The sequence below is a fragment of the Dendropsophus ebraccatus genome, chromosome 12 (genome assembly GCF_027789765.1).
Source record: "Dendropsophus ebraccatus isolate aDenEbr1 chromosome 12, aDenEbr1.pat, whole genome shotgun sequence".
NCBI lineage: Eukaryota > Metazoa > Chordata > Amphibia > Anura > Hylidae > Dendropsophus > Dendropsophus ebraccatus.
The window spans coordinates 29,195,112-29,219,644 of NC_091465.1; the positions used below are offsets into that span (position 1 = coordinate 29,195,112).

A 24,533-nucleotide genomic window follows, 5' to 3' on the forward strand; every position below is an offset into this window, starting at 1 on the left:
GAATGTTCCCTGAGGCTTCGGATCGCTGCTGGCGGTGCCTAACGGAGGCTGGTGATATGTTGCACATTTGGTGGGCTTGCCCGGGGATCCGTGACTTCTGGGACAAAGTCTTGGGAATCTACAATGCGTACTCTGGACAGACTGTTGTCAACTCTCCTCAACTGACTTTATTATCTAAACTACCGGGTTCGCTCTCTAAGTCCAAAAAGGGACTCCTGCGACACTTTCTGACTGCTGCTCGCATGGTTATCCCCCGGCACTGGAAGACTCCCCTTGTACCTACCCTGGCAGAATGGATGAGTGAGCTTAGAGACCTTGGCAGAATGGAAGAGTTAGTGGCTGAGGCCCATGACCGATCTGACAAATTTGAGAAAATATGGTTTCCTTGGCGCTTGTTCATGGATTCAGAGGAGTTTCTTGTTCTTACCCGCTAAATCCTGACACCCGGAGACTCTGTGGTTCTGGGATTGGCGAATCTCACTGACCGTAGTGGTCATCCTCCTCCCCCTGCCATCCCCCTCCCTTCCTCTGCTCTTCTTTGCATCTTTGTTTTCCCTTTGTCTTTCTTTTCCCTTCCCTTTTTCTTTTTTCCTACATGCCTATTCATCAATGTTACTTTTTGCTGACTGTTGGTTCTGTTTGGTGCCATGTGCACCTCTAGCAGCATTATGCCATAATTGATAGCTGCTTCTATTTGTATTCTTTTACAATATTAGAAAACCTGACACCATGCGACTTGCAGGTCGCAGTTTATTGCGTGTGATTTAATGTGTATCTGTTCTTTTGCATGGTTGCCAATAAAATCAGATTATACATAAAGGGAACCTGGCATCCACTATATAATATCCCACTAAGGGCATTATCTGCAGAGAGTTTGTATGTTTGCTATGTGTTTATGTGGGTTTCCTCCGGGTACTCCGGCTTCCTCCCACACCCAAAACAAACAGATAGGCGAACTTAGGGTGCCTTTACACAGAGAGATTTTTCTGACAGATTATTGAAGCCTAGGGGCCTTATTAAACGGGACAATTAATGTTTGAAAAACTTTATATAGTTCGGATTTGAACGATAATTTGTTTAGAGTAATAGCAGACAATGATTAAACGACCAATGAGAAATTGTTAGTCGTTCTGTAGAATTTGTACCTATTTTTATTGTTGATCATTTGCAAATCGTTCGCATGGAATAAGACGTTGTTCGCAGTAGCGTCTAATGCAATAGCGACGACAAGTCGACTGCAAGAGCGATCATAAGAAACGATCATTGTTCCGTGTAATTGGGTGAATGATTTCAGGTCGTTTGCCATATCGGTCGTTTGAGATTATTGACAATATTGAGGGGGAAGCGAGCACCAACCTATCAGGTCAACACTCTCTTCCCCCTTGTTGCCCGCTCACTGCCTGTGCTGTTACATGCACAGACAGCAAGCAGGGAGCAGAAGGGGCCACCCGGACAATCCTTAGATTCGGACTGCCCATTGAGGTCAGTGGGGGTCTGCTGCTGCAGATCCTGTTACACAGAGCGATGTGCAGCAAACCCTCACTGACATGATCGGTATCTTTCAACTTGTCGATAGACCATGATCAGCTGACATTGTTCATGGCGGCCAATCATGGTCTTGTTACACCAAACCATTATTGACTGGAACAGCTGGTAATCCGCCAGGTACGGCCAATAATGGTTTGATGTAACAGGACCTTAAAGGAGAAGTCTGGGCAAAATAATTTTAAGATATGGTATTGCCCAACAAAAGTTATGAAAATTACAGCGGTGGGACAGACTGCTGCTCCAGTCTGTCCCACCACTGCAGCAGGTGTCGGCAGTTTATCTGACGTGACATTACCAACTTTACAGAGACCTGGACACGCCATGCTGTAGTAAGTGCAGGGAAATTGTACTTTAGGTGCATTTCCCATAATAAGTGTCTATTAGTCATTTTCATAACTTTTGTTGGGCAATAACATATCTTAAAATTATTTTGCCCGGACTTCCCCTTTAAGAGTCACCGGTAGACATTGCTGTCCCTACCCACTAGTGATGTCTCCTTATGCTGTGCACAGGAAGAAGCCTGTCAGACAGGGGGATGTTTACAGTGGTGCTTGATGAATACAGATGACTCATCACAGAGTTGCAGACACTTAAGGCCCTATTCCACGGAACGATTATCGTTCGTATTCGGCCGATATCGGCCGCTACGGACGATAATCGTCCGGTGGAATAGAGTGCAACGATCAGCCAACATCGTTCATGTCGGCTGATCGTTGCAGTCGCTTGTTTTTCAACATGTTGAAAAACAAGCGACTGATATAGCAGCGATCTGCTGCCGGCGCTCCATTGAATAGGAGCATCAGCAGCAGACGCTGCTATATCCTATGGGCTGCCCGGACGATCAGCGATCACCCGGGCAGCTCCCCCGCAGCTCCCCGCCGCCCCTCCCGCCCTCACCCGCTCGCTGCAGCCGCGTTGAATAGCGGCGGCAGCGAGCGGGGAACGAGGAGCAAACGAGCGCTGAGAGCGTTCGTTTGCTCCTCTAAACGACCTGTGGAATAGGGGCATTAGGGCCCTATTCCACCGAACGATTATCGTTCAGATTATCGTTAAATCGTTCGAATCTAAACGATAATCGTTCGGTTGAAATGCAGTTAACGATTAACGACTGAACGAGAAATCGTTGATCACTTTATAAGACCTGGACCTATTTTTATCGTTGCTCATTCGCAAAACGTTCGCAAATCGTTCGCATTGATAAAGACATCGTTCGGTCGTTTGCAATAGATACGAACGCAATAGCGAATAAATAGCGAAGAGAAAACGATCGCAATTACGATCATAAGTAACGATTATCGTTCTATGGAAATGAGTGAACGTTTTCAGGTCTTTCGCAATAGCGGTCGTTTGAGATCGATAATCGTTAACGATTATGCAAACGATAATCGTCCGGTGGAATAGGGCCCTTAGGGTCCTATTACACGGAGCGATTTTTAACGATTAACGACTAACGATAAACGATCGCAAACAAGATTATTTATCATTAACCTAAAATCGTTCACCATATTACACAGAACGATAAACGTTAGTTACGATCGTTACTATGATCGTTATTGCGATCGTTAGTATGATAGTTTATTCCTTCTGATCCCAGCAAAACAATGAACAATGTGCGATTACACTGAACGATTAGTGAAAAAATGCAGAACTTGAGAGAACAAATGTGGAAATACAGCGAAGGATTAATGATAACTTTAGGTTCAGATCTAAATCAACGATCAACAACATACGGATGATTTTTTGATTGTTGCCTGCAATTACACAGAACGATTATCGTTTAAATTCAAACGATTTTTCGCATGATAATCATCCCGTGTAATAAGGTCCTTACTGTGGGCTTTACAAAGTAAGGGCAGCTTGGTGTGTCTGTGTGTCTGTCTCATTATTATTTTGCCCTCAGTAGGCACAGGATAATGTGGGTGACAGGGTCTCTTTAATTATATCAGCTGAGATGGGAAAACCCCTTTTAGTGGAAAATCCCTAGGTTTAATTTTCATTTAAATATACTTTCATCTTCACTTTCGTGTGTGTGTGTTTACTATTTCATCATCATTTTATTCCTTCCTTTTTTTTTCTTTTTTATAATATAAACTGGTAAACTGATTGCCAGGTACCTTTTCTACATTTTCCAACTGGTTTCCCACTTTTTAGTTCCTTAAAAGGATTGTGTCATTAAAAAGCGTAACTGTCATTTCAGGGTAATTTTTCTGAAAACAATAAATATATATAGTACAAGCGATTTTAAGAAACTCTGTAATAGTTTGTATTTACCAAAAGAATTTCCTTCTGTAGTCAAAAAAGCCGTTTTCCTAGGCCCCCCATCACATCAGAAGAAGCAGGTTTTCTGTGTCCATTATGTGGCTATGGAGAGGGGAGGGGCTGAGAGGAGTGAGTAAGCACGGAGCAGTCTTGCACAGCACAACACCCTGCAATCTTCTCTCAGTAAGTTCATAGATAAGCACTGACCTTTCTGACCCCAGAATCCTGCGTTTTAGGTGCCCAGAGAGTCTACAAACAGCTGACCTTCATGTCACCTCTTCCTGCTCCCTCATCTCCCTCAGCCCCTCCCCCCTCCATAAGGATAGAATGGAGAGAGCAGAGCCCGTGTTTGCCTGATAATGCACAGATAAGAAGTCAGGGGGGGAGGCTGGGAGATTGCTTCTTGAGTACAGAAGGAGGCTTTTTTGGCTAATAAAACCTATTACAGAGTTTCTTAAAATAAAAAACAAAAACATGACAGTTACGCTTTAAGAAAATTAGGTCTAAAGTGATGTAAAATGTGGAATTAAATATATTCAGATGTACATTTCTGATAGTATAGTGGTTGAGAGGTATAGACTTGCTAATCCCCCATGTGCTTTTTTTGTTTCAATAACTTGTAACCTATCACTCGCAAGCTTCGTCCATCTTCACTGCCCCCAGCTCCTCCAGGTTCTTCTTTTGTCTCTGGGTCGCCAGCGTAGTGATAGTCAATGTGCCTGGTAACACTGCGTAACATAAGTACTTATTGTGGCATAAGTAGACCCCAAAAAAAACGCACCAAGATAGAGTTGTTAGAATAGGGTACCTTTACACAGAGAGATTTATCTGACAGATTTTTGAAGCCAAAGCCAGGAACAGACTATATACAAGGAACAGGTCATAAAGGAAAGACTGAGATTTCTCCTCTTTTCAAATCCATTCCTGGCTTTGGCTTAAAAAATCTGTCAGATAAATCTCTCTGTGTAAACGCACCATTAACTGTACAAGGCTCTTGTACACTAATGTGCTGTCTCTAGCCTGGATACAAGATGAGATATGGTTGGGCATGGAGGATACAGGTTCCCTTTGGCATCCTGCAGCACATTCACTCACAGATGTTGTAGCTGGGCCTATAGACCATACACATTTGTAGGTAACAGTCCAGGTTTCTTGTTTATGAAACCACTGGAAACAAAGGCAGTAGTGGCTGGCTGTCAATGACAGGATATGTCATGGGAAGGTGTGGACAAGGAAACTAGGATCTGCCCCTGCTTGTTGCTGCAGGATGCATTTTTCTGATATTCTGTGTGTCATCCAAAGTCAGGTTACTGTGTGTGAGAGCCTTTAGGTAACCACTGCTCCCAAGTCCGTTTACTGGGCAAAATGTGTTTGAGTGCTTTATGGAAACATGTCTAGGAGTCTCCTCCCACCAGGAGGTACACAGCTCAGAAGTAGAGTTGAGCGAACCGGGTTCGAACGTTCGGCATTTGATTAGCTGGGGCTGCTAAACTTGGATAAAGCTCTAAGGTTGTCTGGAAAACATGGATACAGCCAATGACTATATCCATGTTTTCCACATAGCCTTAGGGCTTTATCCAACTTCAGCAGCCATCGCTAATCAAATGCCAAAAGTTTGGGTTCGATGAACTCGAGCATGCTCCAGGTTCGCTCATCTCTACTCAGAAGATGAGCGAAATTTTTATATAGTGGCAAGGGAAACACTTATACGCCCTCTTGTGGCAAGACCCAGTATCTAATCAGACCACATACATAATCTTATACCTTTGAAATAACTGCTTGCCCAGATTTGCAGCAATCTGGTATAAAAATTGAAAGCAATCATAATGTCATATGTACCCAAAAATTATAGCAATAAAAACAACTTATTTTCCCCTTAAATTTAAACCACAAACAGCTCTGTATAAGGAATAATAATAATAATAATAATAATAAAAGGTATGCCTTCTATAATCTTCTGTTGAGTGTGGCTTAGGATCATCTCTTAGTGCTGAATGTGGCTCTCCAGGTAGATTTTTAATACCATTAGGGCCCGTTCACACTACGGAAATCAGATTCCGAGCAGAACCCCCCGCCGCGGACTCTACTCTCAATCCCGCCTGCTATCTGTTTTTCTTTAGGTGCCTAGCACGCCTCCGTTCTCTGCGCATCTCCGCTCAAAGAATTGACATGGAGGGCTGCAGGTTCCCCTACTTTGCTTTAGATACTATTTTCAGTAGCAACTTGCATGGTAATAAAACAGAGGGTGTGTGCTGCTAGTGCCATCCATCCTGTGAGTCTCTTAAGAAGTGGGTTTATTGCGTAAAAGTGGGGGGAAAGCGTACAATGAACAAAAATCCTGGAGTTCCAAACAAAAAATGTCAGTTCTGAAGGGGTTAACAATGCAAATTTTTATTTTCTCCAACAGGAACTGGATGGTCGGACACTGTATGTGCAGAATGTCAACCACGTCATTACAGCAATAGAAGCAATTCTGTTCAGTGTTTTCCATGGAAAAAGTATGTTGTTTCTTATGTTTAAAAAAAAATTATAAGAAATCACAAGTAAATAATAATAAGTAAATAATAGAGAGGATATTCACACTTCTGGGCTGGGGTTTCACTGTGTTTGTGCTTTACGTTTAGCATGTATCATTGGTAAGCGTGTGATGTACATGCTAAACCTGTCCATAGGCTTCCAGCGCTCTGTTAAAGGGGTTGGCCACTTTATAGTAAAATTGCTCAGTGTCCAGTATTAGTAAGTGTATTCACAGCACTTACTGATAACAATTCCCTGTGTACCTCATAGAGCTTAAATCAGCCTCCCCTCCTCCATCCTGTGCTGTCCTGCTCTGTGGTTAGTCTGTCCATAAGATGGATGACAAGGAGGAGCATGTGACCATGCCCACCACTGAGCCTGTATAGGCCTATGGTGGACGCTGGGGGCGGGGCATGGTCACATGCTCCTCCATGTCGGCCATCTTATGGACAGACTCTCCACAGAGAAAGGCAGCACACCCTGGAAGAGGAGAGTCTGATTTTAGCTCTGTGAGATACACAGGAAGCTGCTATCGGTACGTGCAGTGAGGATAGTTACTAATACTGTACACTGAACTATTTTACTTTAAAGTGGCCAACCATTTTAAAGAAGTGTTCTTTGCAGTGTATGTTGATGTGCTGAAAAAAAATTTAAGAATGGAATATTAGACTATGCTATATCATCCAACAGGATCCTGGTAGAAAGGTATTTGTTAAAGTGGTCTTAAAGAAAATTAAAAAAAAAATGAGTTACTCCAACTTTTCAACCAAAAAGGAAATAACAAACAACCAAAAAATGCCCCGGTGTTACATGATTTATTTTACTGTGTCTCTAGAGATAGATTTACACCGATTATTCTTGTTTTCCTGGCTGTCATGCACATTTGTGTGACCCTCTCTTTGCAGGTCTTTTTATCAGTGGGTACCCTCTCTGCCATCACTACTCTATTTTGTACTTCCTACCCTCACCACTTCCCACACTACCCATGACTATAGCCCACACAGAAGTGTATGCCTTAGAATGGCGTTTCATCTGCTTTAATTGGATCTGTGTATTCTAGATAGAATTTGTCTGGACTGACAAATAACATATACATGAGTGTAAATAAATGTAGTTAACTACGCAGGAAGCTGTTAAACCACAGTGAAACTAGAGCTGTACTAACTGCAGCTGCAGAGATACCATAGTGTGCAGCAGGAGCTGTGGCAGGAGCAGGATGTAGTAATCATTGCCCCACACCCACTTCCTTTGATCCATCTTGGTGTCTCTGTTACTAAAGACAGACCGGGCCTAACAACAAGCAGCAAACAGCACAGTCAGTGGAAGTGAGACCCCTAGTGGCTAAAATGTTAACACATGTTTAAGGGGTAAAAAAGCTAACGCTTTAGAAAAATGGGGAGATAAAAAAATATTTTGTGACAAATGACAGCTACTCATGCTATTAGATGAGTGCAAGCCTATATACTGTGTGTGTGTGTGTGTATATATATATATATATATGTGCCCCAAACCAAATTGTCTGGTTTAGCCCATAGCAACTGATCACAACTCAACTTTCATATCGTGTACAAGCTCTGGTAAAGCAACAGGTAAGCTGTGCTTGATCACTGTGGGTGAAATTATTGATAAATCTGGGCCTCATTGTGCGTATGGCTTAGCCGCAGTGTGCACTGAGCCATTCTTCTAGCTTCTCAGTTTACATGTAGTGATATCAGACTTAGACCCAATATTTATGCTGATGAATTGCCAATGAAACAAAATTGAAGTATAGTTCACAGAATGTCTCAAACATGTTGTACTTTCTGCAGGTGTTCTGATTCAGGCCTTGTTCATCATAAAGACGGAAACTCGACTGCTGATTCCACATGTATAGAGAGGAGGGGTCGTCCAGGAATTGCAATCTCATTTGTGTTGTGGTCCTTAGTAATTGCAGTTGGTTTTGCAATCAAATATTATTTAAAGCAGAGTAAGTCTTTACTATTTTGAAGCAAAGATCTTTGCCTTCTGATTATAGATTCTGCGGCTTTAGGCCATGTTCACACATCGTACTTTTTATGAAAAGAACGTCCGTTGTCAATTAAAACAGTGGCTGTTCTTTTAAAAAAATACTATGATTTGCATTGAATTCCATGCAAACAACGGCCGTTGGTTCACACTATGTTTTAAACAACGGCTGCTGTTCACCACGGCCGTCAAAGTCCATGTTGTTTACTTGTGGCCGTTGTTTTGCGAACAGTGGCCGTTATTTTACACTTTGATTTGCATTTGTATTTAAATCTATGACAATTTTATTTCAAGACTCAAATAATGTTCCTGCAGCTGTCATTGCACTGACGGCCGTAGTAACGTGCTAAGCCACGGCTGTTGTTGGCACTCAAAACAGTGGCTGTTGTTTGAGTATCGAACAATGGCCGTTTTTTATACATTGTGTCAACATAGCCTTGGTGTGTGTTTGCATGGCAAAAAAAATCTTTGAAGGGAAACTAACAGCAGGATAGTTGTTTCTAAGCTGCTGCTATGTTTCCATAACGCTGGGGACTCTGAGAATAAAGGTGATTTTCTTACCTTCATCCTCAGTGCCAGTTTCGGTAAAGCAGTTTCCAGTCCTACCAGATGACCACCACCACCATGCTGATTCTAGTTGTTCATCAATCCTAATTCCAATGCCCTGGTTCCTGAAATATTGCCCATTTTCTAAATATCCTATGTGCACTGGTGGCAGGCCCAGCAAACTTTCGGCTGTGCAGGTTTGTTTCGAGCCAGGCTGGAAACAAACTAAGGTGAGAAGGAAATATCACTGGGTGGGGGGTGCTGCGCCTCCAGTGCTCAGGGCTAGTAAATAGGTGATAACTCTGGAACTGAAAACCGGTAGAATCAGTATGGAAGCAACCATCTGGTAGGACTAAAAACTGTAGTATGGACGATATCTTATGGTACATTAACTTTAAGGCTAAGTTCGCACTTTTACTTTAATTTGTAAATTTAAGCAGTTTGGTGTACTGGCATTTGTCATGTCTGCAGGATATATTCTTAAAGTGTCACTGTCGTGAATTTTTTTTTTGCAGAAATCAATAGTCCAGGCGATTTTACCAAACTTTGTAATTGGGTTTATTATCCGAAAAATGCATTTTTATCATGAAAAAGCAGTTTGAAGCTCTCCCCCCTGTCTTCATTGTTCTCCTATGGAGAGAGCTAAAGAAAAGACCAAAACAGGACAACAAAGAGTTAATCTACAAATCCCTCACGGGATATCTCTTGTGACAGTCACCAGTGACCTGTCTGAGCTCAGATTACAGCTGTCACCCAGCTCTGTGCCTGTAATCCTCTGTTATCTGCTTTCTGCTGCCGGCTAACTCCCTCCTTCCTCCTCCCCCCTCCCCTCTCCCTAGAACAGACAGGGTACGTCTCCTGCAACAAGTCACAATTTTCAGATTTTTCAGAGTGGATGAAAAAGAGGAAGGAGGGGGGGACCTGGGAAAAGGCTTTTTACATGCAGATAATGGCAGATTTGGCTAATAAACCCAATTACAAAGTTTCTTAAAATCGCCTGGACTATTGATTTCTGAAAAAAAAAAAAATACGACAGTGACTCTTTAAAGAGATTTACCAGGACAAAAAACTAAAATTATTGGTTGCCTACCCACAGTTGATCTGATTCTTTCACCCTGCACCCCTGCTGATTAGCTGTTTGGTGCCCGCTCTACAGTGAGAACAGGGCTGGAGGCAGTTGGCTTATACTGTGTGGTGTAATGTAATGTCCTTTGTTGCCTATAGCAACCTATCAGAGCTCAGGTTTAAATTTACTAGAAGTCATTGATATTTGAAAGGCTGTATGTAAATAAAGGAATTACTATTGTTATTGTAAAAGATATTTTTACTGGTTGATCAATCTTCCCCATATCAAACACGAAAACTGTATCAAAGGCGAAACCTGTGGTTACATATGATGACTGACTATACTTGTTATTTATCTCTATCTCTCTATCTCTATATAACACATGTATGTTTTTGTTTTTTATGTAGTGAAAATCCTAAAACCTGTGGATACATATGGTAAGTATACATGTTGTATCTAATTCTGTCTGTAAAAAAATTATTTATATATATATATATATATATATATATATATATATATATATATATATATAATATTGACATAATATGATAATTGACTGATTAGGAAATTTTTAATTTACCATTTATTTTTCATTTACCAAAATACTAAAAAGAAAAAACAAAAACAAAATAGAAACCAACTTAAAGGGAACCAATCACGAAAAAAAACCTCCATAAAGCTAAGGAAACGTGCTGGTACATCAGCCAGCACGCTTCCTAAACATCCCCCTGTACCCCCAGTGATCCCTTCTATTAGTCAGTATTCGTACTTTGATTAAGTCCCACGCTGTATGTAAATCTCCGCCAAGTAGTCACGGTGGGCGGATTTATTCATTGTCCTGGGCGGCAGGAGGCGCTGTAATCACGCCCACAGGGCGTGCGTTCCACTTACGTCAGCCGGGGCCTGCGTTCTACATCGGCAGCGTGCTGACGTCTTCAGGACGCCGCGCATGCGAAGTACGTCGGTCTCGTCTCCCTCCGTACTGGCCATGCGCAGCGTCCTGAAGACGTCAGCACGCCGCCGACGTGGAACGCAGGCCCCGGCTGACGTAAGTGGAACACACGACTTTCAGTCACGCCCCTGTGGGCGTGATTAAAGCGCTTCCTGCCGTCCAGGACAATGACTAAACCCGCCCACCGTGACTACTTGGCGGAGATTTACATACAGCGCGGGACTTAATCAAAGTACGAATACTGACTAATAGAAGGGATCACGGGGGGTACAGGGGGATGTTTAGGAAGCGTGCTGGCTGATGTACCAGCACGTTTCCTTAGCTTTATGGACGTTTTTTCCATGATTGGTTCCCTTTAAATCCATATGCCACATGTGAATCTTTACGGCCATCATCAACTCACTATTGCATCAATGTCCGTCATTCTCAGAGGTACTTTGCTGTAGTCACATATAACTTTGTTCTCGTGCATGTTACTTCCCTCTTGTTTTTACTTAGAAGTCTATTCAGACATGCTGAAAAATCGTGTCTGAATAGACTTCTATAGAAAAAAAGAAGTAACTTATATATACATTTCTTGACTGATGGTACATGCAAGAGAACAAAGTTATATGTGAATACAGCAAGGGACTATTATAAAGTACCTCTGAGAATGATTGATGCAATAGTGAGTTATGTGCAATACTGGTGAAAAATACTAAATCGGTGCTATAACTACATGAATGCAATAAAGTTTTTGTGCAATAATATTGGAAAAAATACTAAATCGGTGCAATAACTACAATCAATAATCACGTCAGAGTGTAAAAAAATGATGAAATAAATGTATGCAGGACTGTAATTATATATAACAATTGTTGCGGGCAACTAGATGTTGGCCGTGAAGATTTAAGCACATGTCACAAATGGATTTAAGTTGGTTTCTATTTTGTTTTGTGTTTGTTTTTTCCTTTGGTATTTTAAGTAAAAAAATAAATAAATAAATAAATAAAAAAATAAATAAAAAAAAAAATAAAAAAATTATATATATATATATATATATATATATATATATATATATATATATATATATATATATATATATATGTGTCTGTAACACATGTATGTTTGTTTTTTATCTAGTACAAAACCCAAAGCCTGTGGATACATATGGTGAGGATACATGTTTGTATTTATCTGATTCTGTCTGTAAAATAGATATATATATAAACACATGTATGTTTGCTTTTTTTAGCAGAAAACCTAAAACCTGGGGATACATATGGTGAGTATACATCTTGTTTGTATTTATCTGATTCTCCTTGTAATTTACAGTGTGTGTGTGTGTGTATGTATATATATATATATATAACACTTGACTTGTATGTTTGTTTGTTTTTTAGCCGAAAACCGAAAATCTGTGGATACATTTGTTGAATATCATGACCCAAAACAAGAAATAGGACCACAGAGAGCAAATGTCGAAATTAGTAGAGAAGAAACATGACATTTGTTTGTATCATTATATGACGGTACAATCGTACATGTATGTTCAACAGAAAAGTTAGGAAAACGTGTTATCAAGAAATGATCTATTGTTTAAATGAAGTTTTTATGTTAACAAATTTAAAGACTTTTTTGGCGATGTTTTTATAAAATTCTCCATTTTACTATGCTTTTTATAAAATAATCCTGAAATCTTGCAGTTTTCATTTTGGCCACTAGGCTTAAAACTAAGCTGAGACTTCCTGTTCTGTGCCCAGCTGTGCTCACTACTTTTCGAGCATCTTCTTCTGTAGGATGAGCCAACAGAGCATGCTCACAAATGTGTCTCATACAAAGACTAAGATCTCACTATGTCTATGTTCATGAGGCTTGCTGTAAAGCAGTTCACTAAATGTTGTTAAAAACAGCAGGACAAGATGGCAGTCCCCATAATAATGTACTACAAATACAATTACTAAAATCATAATTATAAAATAGGATGAGATTGGGAAAAAAGAACATATAATAATATACCATATTGAGGTGGCACATCAATTTTTAAAGGCTACTAGTCAGTTATGGAAACTGCAGTTCAATGTTTCCCACTGTAAAATAATGCATTTAGAGAGATGGAATCCTCTATCCGAGTATCATATCGGCTTTACTGTGTTGGAAAAGACTTTAGAAGAGAAGGATTTAGGGGTAATGATTTCTGACAGCCTTAAAATGAGTCACCAGTGCAACCAGGTGGTAGGGAAAGCAAATTATATGCTGGGGTGTATAGCTAGAGGTATAACCAATAGGAAGAGAGAGATCGTGATCCCGCTGTATAGAGCTCTGATGAGGCCACATCTGGAATACTGTGTCCAGTTCTGGAGACCTCACCTGCATAAAGATATTGATAAAATAGAACAGGTCCAAAGACGGCTACAAAAATGGAAAAATGGTGGAGGGTGTCAGGCATAAAACGTATCAGGAAAGACTTAAGGATCTAAATCTGTATAGTCTGGAGGAAACAAGGGAAAGGGGGGGACATGATTGAAACCTTTATATATGTTAAAGAACTAAATAAGGTTCAGGAGGGAAGTGTTTTAAAGCTACTCTGTACCCACAATCTGACCCTCCCCCCCCCCCCCAAACCACTTGTACCTTCGGATAGCTGCTTTTAACCCAAGATCTGTCCTGGGGTCCGTTCGGCAGGTGATGCAGTTATTGTCCTAAAAAACATCTTTTAAACTTGCAGCCTCGTGCCCAACGGCCGGGGCATAGAGTATCTGTGCCCTAACTTTGTACCACCTCTCCGTCCCTCCTCCCCACCCTCTTCATCATTAGGAATGCCACTGGAACATTTTCTCCTGTCTGAACATTGCACAGGTGCCTTAACGATCCAGCCCATGTTCAGTATTCACACAGGTGATGAATAGGACACAATCTGCCTGGAGCATTCCTAATGATGAGGAGGGACAGAGAGCTTGTGCCAGCCTAATGCATACACAATCTAGGCCACGGCCGTTGGGCACCGGGCTGCCAGTTTAAAAGTTGTTTTTTAGGACAATAACTGCATCACCTGCCGAACGGACCCCAGGACAGATCTTGGATTAAAAGCAGCTATCCAAAGGTACAAGCAGTTTGGGGGGTCAGATTGTGGGTACAGAGTCGCTTTCAATAAAAAACTGAATACAAGAACAAGAGGACACAATCAGAGGTTAGTTGGGGACAACATCAAAAACAACCTGTAAAATTATTACTTTACTGAAAGTAGTAAAGTAGTAAACTTCAAGCAGATGTGGTAGGTAAATCTACAATAACTGAATGCAAACCTGTCTGGGATAAACATATACAGTATATATATATATATCCTAAGATAATAAGAAGGGAAATACTAAATGGGCAGACTAGATGGAGCAGATGGTCTTTTTTTCTGTCAATAATCTTTAGTTTTCTATGTCTTTTTGTATCTGGTGGCACAATTGCCTTTTGAAAATCATGTTAACATAAATTCCCTCTGGTGAGTACAGCCAGCTGGGGAGAGAGAAAACACAGAATGGTGTACTATGGAGTCTTTTTGGAGTCATTCTGGAAAGCTAAATTTATAAGGAAATTTTTCTAGGGCGGGATAGACCACCTTTTTACTGCCCCTAGACCCTTCTTACATGTGTTTATTCACATTTAATTAGCAAAGTCGACTAATTTTAAGAGAACCATTGCATAATGGAATTAATCATAATTAATCATAAACCACATGGAAGTCCAGACAGCTGAGAACATTGGAGTAATCGGACACATGACAATTTACTTTACTAAGTTCCTGGAATATTTTTGCACTGGTTTTACAGATTAACTATTCGATTGCTACCACAAAAGATTATATTATCCGCAAGAAAAAAAGGGCATATTTTCCAATAAAATATCATTTATTAACTAAAAAAATTACATAAACTTAACAAAAATGTCAGTAGGCAACCCAATACAGCACAGTCAATACACAGTGTGAAATCATGGCTGTATATAAGAATATCTCTCTCCATATTACCACAACTCCTCCAATCTTAACCAGCATATGACAGCTCAGTTAATGTATTAGGCCGCCTTCACATCACGTCAGAAAAATCTGTTCTTATCAGATTTCACATGAGGTAATCCGGACAAATTTCCTGGCCCAAAAGGGTTGTATTGAGCACGGACACCCTTCAAGATTTTTCCTAAAGGGTGTCCATTAAGGAAAATAGGCCTGGCATTATAGAACCTGTCCTATTTTTAATCAGAATTCCATCATGGATGCCTCCATAGAAGGCTATGGGAGTGTCAAGAATTCTGGACACTTTCCGGATGCTTCAATACATTTTTTTTTTCCTTTCTGATCAAGAAATCCTGATGGTTTCCTGAATGTAAGCACTTATCACTGTCAGAAAATCCTGATGGTTTCCTAAAGCCTCCTAAACACTACCTGATCAGGATTTCCCGACAGTAAAAACTGACTCAGACGCGTGAAGGGGGTCTGACTGTGTGGTTCTCTCTAATGCGCATAATCAAAATCTCAAGTGTTAAAAATCATCTGTTGCGGCTATCTTATCGCAAATTGACTATGTTAAGTTTACTCATCCATGTACTCATACATTGATTGAACTGTTATACTCTGTTTAAGATATATATGGTAATATGGAGAGCAATTTGCTTTTATAATATCCATGATTTGTGACTGTGATGTATTAGGTTGTCTATTGACACTTCTAATTTTATCATGCTTATGTAATTTTATAATTTTAATGGAAAATATGCCCATGTTTTTTCATGTGGATTTTGTTAGTGTAGGTTTTCGCATACTAACTTTGCAGACATCTAGTGGTGAAGTGTGGTATTGCACCTTATTAAAGCGTTCTACTGTCTGGTGGAACTATTGTGTATAATAGATTACACCTTTTAAATAGCCAGTACCACTCAGTCGCACCTATAATGGTGTGTTTACACAGACACATTTATCTGACAGATTATTGAGGCCAAAGCCAGGAATGTATTTGAAAAGAGCACAAATCCCAATCTTTCCTTTATGTTCTGTACTGTTTATAGTTTGTTCCTGGCATTGGCTTCAATAATTTGTCAGATAAATCTGTCTGTAAATACACCCTAACTGAACTGCAGTCCATATATAGAATGCTATATAACCTTATACTGCTTTGGTTAGATTTATATTACAATGGTATTTCGGTCTAACAATTAAAGGATAACTCCGTCCAAAATCATTTTTTTACTATGTTATTTCCTAAGCTAAGTTAGACAAATTCCTAATATACACTAATTATGGGGAATGCACATATAGTAGATCAGGAAGGCTTCAATTTCACGACCCAGCTCTATGTACCTGAAGAGTCCAGCAGGGGGCACAGTATATGTAGACATTACATGGTAAAGATAATAGGGCCCTTCCTGTGCTTTAGGCAGAAAATTCAGCAAAATTCAAAAGCCCAGCGCAGTTCCAGGAGCGGCAATCCAGTGCTGGAAAGCCACAGAGAGAGGTAGTGATTGTTCATTGCAGAAGTAGTGATTGTATATTATATTCCCCCCTGCTGTTTGAAAATCGCATTAAATTGCCTGCCTTTCCCTTTAAGTATGTTACTATACTACCACTATAGAAAGTTCAGCTCTGTAATGCTTTTTTAGTGGAACAGTTAACTGGGTATAGCTGACACTAGCAGTATACAGGTAGTTCCTATCTGTAGACTATAGGGGATTGCTGGGATTAAAAATTGAGATGTGCAAACTTACTGTAAATTCGCTCATCTCTAATTAAGAACATTGAAATGCACTACATATATAGAAGTGAATGAAAATAGCCTGTTGCAAAATCATGTTATATCAGCTGCTGCTCATTTTTTTTGAAATGCAGTTTACAGCTATGTTCCCACTATGTCTTTTTATGTAAAACAACAGCCCTTATTTTATAATAGCGGCTGTAAATAATGACCACAATCATTATTAACGACCATCATTCCAAAAAAAAACAGCTGTTTTTTGTCTCACAAAAACATTGTGGGAACATAGCCTTACAAATGCTAATATCTACATTTGCTTATGGCTTTTTGATCATTTTTTATTACGTCTTTTTTCTGGAATGTGATTTTTTTTTTTCACTTACATGTTTACCGTGTGAGATCAGGAATGTAAGCATTTAATAATTCGGGCAATTCCACATGCAGTGATACCAAATATGTTTATTTTATTTTTACATTTTTTTTGGGGGGGGGGGGGGAATGGGAAAAAGGGGTGATTTAAAACTTTTACCATGAGATGGATTTATTTATATTTAAAAATATATATTTTTTTCCTTCAACATTTTTGTAATCTTCCAAAGGAACTTCTATGAACAATAATTGCTCATAGAGATAGTGGCTCAGCACTCATTTGCTTTAGTGTACTGGAAGCAGACTGTATCAGTCACTGAGTCAGGAGGCCCTGGGAGGCCTTGTTTTTTTTGGGGGGGGGGGGGGGGGGGGTTGACAGGGACATCTACATGGGTAAATAGCCAGCATGGGTGATCACTCTGTGTTGGCTATTTTTGGCTATAATTCTAGGTGTTTGAATAAAGGGATTAAAATAAAACGGTGGCTTTAGCTGAAACTGGCGTTAACTAGCCAGATATCCATTGGGGTCGTGGTTCTGCTTCAGCTGCAAAGCAGAATACATTTCTAAACTCTAAACTAAATTTCTAAACAGTATAATTTTATGGGTCAGTGTATGTAGGAGCCAAGAAGAAATTGTATCTGGTTATTTCTAACAAGGCAGAGTTGGCTGTAAAAGTCACTGTTCATGAGAACCTTGAGAACAGTGACCATAATTTAATTACATTATGTGTGGTGTACAAAACGAAAACACGTTGGGGGAGCAAAAACATTTAAAGACAGGAAAAGGCTGGGAAAAAAATACAATAGTCCATGTAGAAATGAATATTTTACGAAATACTTTGTTATCCTTTTATTTATAGCTGGGGAAATATATTTCATCCAAGATGGCCTCTGTTTCTTTAGTACAGATGCAGGGAAATAAAAAATAATAAATAAGGCCATACTTGCCTCCCTCGCTCCCCACTGCCACGCCTGTGAGATATGTTGGCTCCACCATTCTGTTGGCTTCCAATGACATCTTTTTTTTTTTTCTCTGCTCAGCCAGTCAGAGAGCTAAGCAGGGGAGTGTGACATCATTGGAAGGCAGCAGAATGGGAACTCAAGCCTTTGCTTCATCCACATCTACTTTCCTTTCCTGATTGAACTTGATGGACGTCCATCTATTTTTAACTATCTATTGTAATTGTGTTCAGTGCAGTGGTGGCCCTATCCCTGGTGGACAGTGGTCTGGTGCCCCAGTCACTGGCAGACAGTGGTTTGGCATACCAATTTCTGGTGTATAGAAACTTGGTATTCCAGACCCTGGTATCCATTAGTTGTTTGCCCATGCTACTTACTCCTTATTACAAACGTCTTTCACGTGTAGCTCTTATGTCATATGTTTACCAATTCTATACAACCCGTTGAGAAAAGGAAAAATAGTTGTTATTATGGTCACTGTCTCAGCTGTGCCGTATGAGTGCTACTTGACAGTCATGGTTGTGATGGCAGGGTTGGATGTATTCTTCTTCCGTTGTAGTAGATGAAACATTTGCATTCTAAAGGACTGTTTCCTACAACTGGTTTTATCCATTGGTTATCACTGACATTAAGTGAAAAACTTGTCCTTGTACTAAATTATTCCTCCTGGAAGCCTATAAATACTTACCAGCTGGTAATACCAATGGGTTGTGTCCCTGCTTAGTGCCCACAGGAATAATGTTAATGAACAGAAAGCACAGGTATAGTGTATTACTCGTACTTTTATTAACTCTTTACTGAAAGCTCACTTATGTCGGGACAGAAAGTGTGGAGCAGGCCCGGAAGCTGGGTGTGCTCCATACACAGCAGATACTGTCTGTTTACTACAGTCGACAACCATCAGCAGAAGCCAGGATCGGGGGTAACTTTCATTCTGGCTATTTGGATGGTGTGGTCAATAGTAACAGTGACTGTGCCATCTAATTGGGATGCTGAGTGATTGGGATTGCAGCCAGGGGCCTAGTGAAGACCACCAGACCTCACATCTTGGCATTCATAGGAAACCCAGTGTACTAGGAGAGCTGCACAATGCAGTATATTGCAGTACAAAAAACTATTAGTCCTATTAATTGTAATTTACTTAGAAGTAGTAGTAGTAGTTTAAATTGCTATAAATGTAATTCCATACCACTGTACATATGATAAAGGGGTAAACATAAAAATAAGTACAATAAACACAAGTAAAACAGATGACAGACTGGAGCGGTGGGAGAGAAAACCCTGCAACATTCAAGGCCAGGGGAGTTGAGGTCCCCATATACTTTTGTCAGCAGGTTCGGCCTTCAGTATAAGGTGTATGGGGCTCCTCTGACCAACCACAAACAGATGATGTCGGTGGATATATAGGGGTCATCATGATGGGAAATCACTGCCTAACCCCTTTGAGCCGCAGCCACAGGGCTTACTCCTCCCTTCCTCCAGTCGAACACAGGGTCGCTCGGCCGCGCTAAAGATTCCTGTGTATTGGGAGGATGGAGGCATTCGTTATTGAGGGTGCATGGCCACCTTTAGACATTAGGTAAAGGTCACAGCTCTTTATAGTGTAGTACAGTTGTAGTAGTACATTTCTGCTTTCTGCTTGCTTTTGATTGTTTGAGTCTAATTTTATGGGGTAGTAAATTCTAAAGAATGGGGGTATGATACCAAGCTGCTCCTGTTTGTAGAGCTTTTAAGAATTTCAGGTTACTTAGAATTACCTGCTAGAAATATATTCTATTTGGTTCAGAGAGGTTATGGTATATACTATAGTAGTAACAAGGCTGCCCAAACTACAAGTCATTGGACAGCCTCCAGAGGCTTCTGCCTGGTCTGCCACCCTTGTCTGATCTGTCCTTATGCCCAAACAGGAGGAGACCTATCAAGGCTGGTGGGTGGGGAGAAGCCGGGGAAGGCCCTTATGACATGTGGTTCAGGCTGTTAAAAATGAAGACATAACTTTTGCTTTCCAATGAAAATAAAAATAGTTCAGCATGCTGCATAAATAGTTCATGATACCAGTTATGTTGATCTTTTTATAGTTTGGGGAGGGGGTTAACTTTTAGGCCGGGTTTACATATGTCCGGCGGTGCGGCGGCGTTTCCCTCCGGCGCAGGAGAAAAGCGCCGGAGGGAAACGCATCTTTGAACTGATCCCATTGTTTTCAATGGGATCGTTCAAAATGTGCGGCGTGAACTAGTGGCCGCCGCATCGCCGGACCGTCGGTGCGTTAGGACGCATCTTGCAGCGTCCTGGCGGACCGCCGCTCCGGTGATGCGGCGCCGCACCAATACAATCGAATAGAGCGCCGGATGCCTCGCCGGGCAGGACGCATGCCGTTCGGCTCTGGCATCCGGCGTTCAGGCAAATAGTACACAAAATAAACATATATCTCCCCCTGTGTGCTCTCCCCCTCCCCTATAGTCCCCCCTTGGTCCCCCAGTAGTATATCGCCCCCCCTGTTTCTCCTCCAGTAGTATATAGCCCCCCTGTTGCCCCCCCAGTAATATTTAGCTTCCCTGTGTGCTCTCCCCCAATTAGTATACAGCATTGCTGTGCGCTCTCCCCCAATAGTATATAGCCCCCCATGTGCGCTCTCCCCCTCCCATATAGCCCCCCTGTGCGCTCTCCCCCTCCCATATAGCCCCCTGTGCGCTCTCCCCTTGTAGTATATAGCCCCCCTGTGAGCTCCCCCAATTTAGTATATAGCCCCCGTGCGCTCCCCCGCAAATCCCATTGAAAATGACAGGAAAACATACTGGGGAAAAAAATGTCAACTGATGAGCGCAACTTGTGACAACTGATGACAACTGATGGAAACTGCTGGCAACTGATGGTTTTTAATGAAAAGACGGATAGAAAAACTGATGACAACTGATGCATTTTTGGCATCAGTTGTGACATCAGTTGTGGTCAGTTTTTAGGCAAAAAACGCAACTGATGCCAACTTATATATGTAAACCCAGCCTTAATATTTTTATAAACATTTTTATTCTTATTATATTAACCATGTCAGGGCTTATTTTTTGCTGGGTACACAATAATACAAATAATGGGGAAACAACTACGTTATTTTGCTGCATTAGGCCTCTTCACACTATGGAATTTCCGCCGAATCCTGCCTTAAATCTCTTTGAACAGGAGGGCTCGCAGGCCTCCGCTCTCCATGGCTCTCCACTCAAAAAATTGACGCGTCAATTCTTTAAGCGGAGAGCGAAGGCACACGAGCCCTCCCATTTAAAGAGATTAAAGGCAGAAGTCCAAGTCTAGAGGCCGATTCCGTAGTCTGAACGGACCAGTCACCCCCCTCTTAATGTACACACATTTATGTAGCTGTATGAGGGCTTTTTATTGGTACCATTTTGGGGTACATACAACTTGATCAGTTTTTATTTATTTATTCTCTAACTGGTTTATACACATTGCTCCCACCTCCTTCACACTTTTCATGGCCTGAGTAAAGCTGGGTTTTTTTTAATGAAAAAAAACAGACAACAAATGTATGTTCTGAATTCTTTTATTGATATATCCAGTGGTGCAGTCAGCTCAATAGGTGATGAAGGTGTGATAGATTCACCATAAATAGAATGGAAATTTGTTTTACAACAGGCATCTGAACATAACAAAACAACCTATTAGTTACATGGGAGAATTGTGGGCATGCTCTGTGACCTGTGCAGATAAACTGTGGTGAAAAGGGAAGAAGGTGATCATCTACTTTCATTGGTGGATCCTGTGTTGTCTGCCTCCTGCTTTATAGTAGGGGTGTTATCTGTCATGGCCATCCTACCTTTGATAATGACATCTGTGTCCAGCTGTAATTTGCGATTCATTGGGTCATTAGAGCCTACGGTACAGAATAAGGGCCCTATTACACAGAGTGACGAATTAGGCTGATTCGGCCAATTATCGCTCCATCTAATAGAGACAATGATCAGCTGATTGTTTCTTTCTTTCTGCAATACCAGGTCAATGCCTGGAGAGGACAGAGCAAGCTCTTTTACCATCTCCCTGTTCTACAAATCCATGTAATATGGCTGATCGTTTCTTTAGGTCCAGACCTAGAATCATCGGCCGACGACCATGCTATTACTACATGTAAAAGTGATGTACGGCTGATGGCTGGCAATTAAGGGCCAGGGCGATGTCCGTGCAGCCCTTGCTAACCGCTAATCAAGTCGTGTAATAGGCTCAGTAAACGAGCTGACCACTGCTTGTTTATATTGCTGATCAGGCTGCCATCGGCCAGTCTAATAGGACCCTAAGTTTATAGCAAAAGATGCTAGAGAGTATATTTACGGCCACTTCATGAAACGTGCCATCCCTCAGGGACTCTGCAGTCTGCCACTTGAGGCAAGATACTCAACTTGCCTCATGGCAGACACAGCCCTTTGCCCCCCATTTTAAAAAACACAAGCCAAAAATGATTTCTAACAGAACAGGAAGTGTCAGTCTTTCAGAAATATTTGTTGACTTGCAAAAGTTAAAAACTTGACCTGGTCATATGATGTTTTACTCCGTCACATGGCCAGGCAGATTTTCATCAGCAGGATGTAAACAATGAAGATTCCTCTTGACTACATGTGGAGATCTTAAAATTTGTCTAGAATGTTTTGTACACAAAAGAATTTTCACAATATTAGATGCAGCACATATTACTCCTTTTCATCTACAACAGTGATGACTTGTTTCCCTTCTTCCCCAGTTGATATCCTTATATAGGGATTTGTTTAGTCAGGACAAGTATTTTTCACATCTGCATACATGTTAAGGCTATGTTCACACAAAACCCAAACAACGGCCGTTGTTTGCAATAAAAATTGCATTGAAATCCATGCACAACGGCAGGAAATAATAGACATGCCCATTATTTTGACGGCCTTATCAAACAACGGCTGTTGTTCAATACATTGTGTGACCAACGTCCATTGTTTACATTTACTTCAATGCAACCCATTTCACTATGAAAAGAACAGCTGTTGTTTTACTTGAAAACAACGGCCGTTCTTGTCATAAAATGTATTTTCAGTTTCCACATGTCCTCCTTGGTGATGCTTCTGATCTGTGCTGCTGGGGTGGGATCTGGCCAAGAATGAGCAGTCTTCCCCCTCTGGCAGCTGACATTGTAATCTCTTCTTACTTCCACTGCAGAAGATGTCTTCTCCGCTATACCGCCATACTACTGCAAAGACCCTGCTCCTTCCCTGATAAGCAAAGAGCTTTTTCTCTTGCCCATTCTACACTGACCAGAGGATCACTATGCTGGAGACTTGGCTGTAAGGAGAGTGACTGAGCATGTGTGTCCTCCAGCACTCTGATTATTAGCTGGACATGCTACACACTGTGACTGCTCCATGATGCCTTATTATGTAAGCATGTAAATATTGTATATTATTTTATGATCTATCCCATGATTAATGGTGGGGCAATTTAGATTTTATTTTATTTTTTTACAGGGTATTATAAGTAGTTTTTTATTTTGAGGGTTATTACGGTTAATCTTACATTAACAGAGTTTTAATTGAAAAACTTTCTATTAAAACTATTTAAAAAAAGTTTTTTTTGCCATGCTAAAGAACTATACTGCCAGTCTGGATTAATTAATCTCTTCATATACACAAGCATTAGGAGATCTATAAATCAAGGCTGGTGGATTGTGGAGAAGCCGATGGGGACCAAAGCTGTCAGTTGGGGCATTAGATCCACAGTTGGCTCAGAACTTGTAGTTCTAGTGTGAACCCCGCCTAAAGCTTGGCTCACACAGAATTTTTTGCTGTCCCTTTAACAGATCCGTATAATGAAAAAATGCATGCATTTGTCTGCATCCTTTTGGATTCATTTTTCCATTGACTTCCATTACAGAAAAAAATGGATGGATCAAAACGCATCCGTTCGTGGGTTTTTTTTGTACAAAAAAAACGTGGTCGACAATGTTTTTGTGTACACTAAAAATGCGTTTTGATATTTTTTTTTTTATAATAGAAGTCAGTGGAAAAACATGCACTTACATGCATCCATTTTTTTTCATCCGTTTTCCCCCCCATTTAATGGCTAGCAAATATGCAGTTTGAACCCAGCCTGAGGCAGAAACTAATAGGTCAGTGATGGGGAACCTTCGGCCCTCCAGCTGTTGCAAAACTACAATTCCCATCATACCTGGACAGCCAAAGTCTTGCTTTGGCTGTCCAGGCATGATGGTAATTGTAGTTTTGCAACATCTGGAGGGCTGAAGGTTCCCCATCCCTGTAATAGGTAGTTGCAGATGGCAGTGTCGGGGACCAAAAATTCTCTTTACCAAGATGAAGCTAATAAGCTGTACCATTTAGCAGTAAAGGTATACTCTCAGGTTTGTTTAAGGCTGGGTTCACACTTTTTTGTTTAGGTTTGTTGTTGTTACTATACATTAATTTTGCTATATACAAAAACATAGTTAACTATAAAAAAAAAAATGCAATCCGTTATTTTTATAAAGTAAGTCAATGGGAAACTAATTCTGTTGTGTGGCATACAACACCATCCGTTTTTAGCATCCATTTAACATCTACTTTTTTTTCTCCCTCTT

At 40.8% G+C, this 24,533-nt stretch overlaps 1 protein-coding gene across 5 annotated transcripts in view; it reads left to right on the plus strand.

The window, feature by feature from the left end:
- TNFRSF14 (TNF receptor superfamily member 14) overlaps positions 1-24,123 on the plus strand; it is a 46,768-nt gene extending 22,645 nt beyond the window's left edge. The window contains exons 5-11 of one of the 5 annotated variants that reach the window (XM_069946413.1): positions 6,215-6,305; positions 8,133-8,290; positions 10,348-10,377; positions 12,015-12,044; positions 12,130-12,156; positions 12,275-12,417; positions 23,123-24,123. In XM_069946413.1, the coding sequence (XP_069802514.1) occupies positions 6,215-6,305; positions 8,133-8,290; positions 10,348-10,377; positions 12,015-12,044; positions 12,130-12,156; positions 12,275-12,378 (440 nt within the window). In that variant the 3' untranslated portion in view covers positions 12,379-12,417; positions 23,123-24,123. Of the gene's footprint in view, positions 1-6,214; positions 6,306-8,132; positions 8,291-10,347; positions 10,378-12,014; positions 12,045-12,126; positions 12,157-12,274; positions 12,418-23,122 lie in introns of all 5 variants that reach the window. The other 4 variants (XM_069946414.1, XM_069946409.1, XM_069946410.1 and 1 more) reach the window with 4 other exon arrangements.
- The last annotated feature ends 410 nt before the right edge of the window (positions 24,124-24,533 follow it).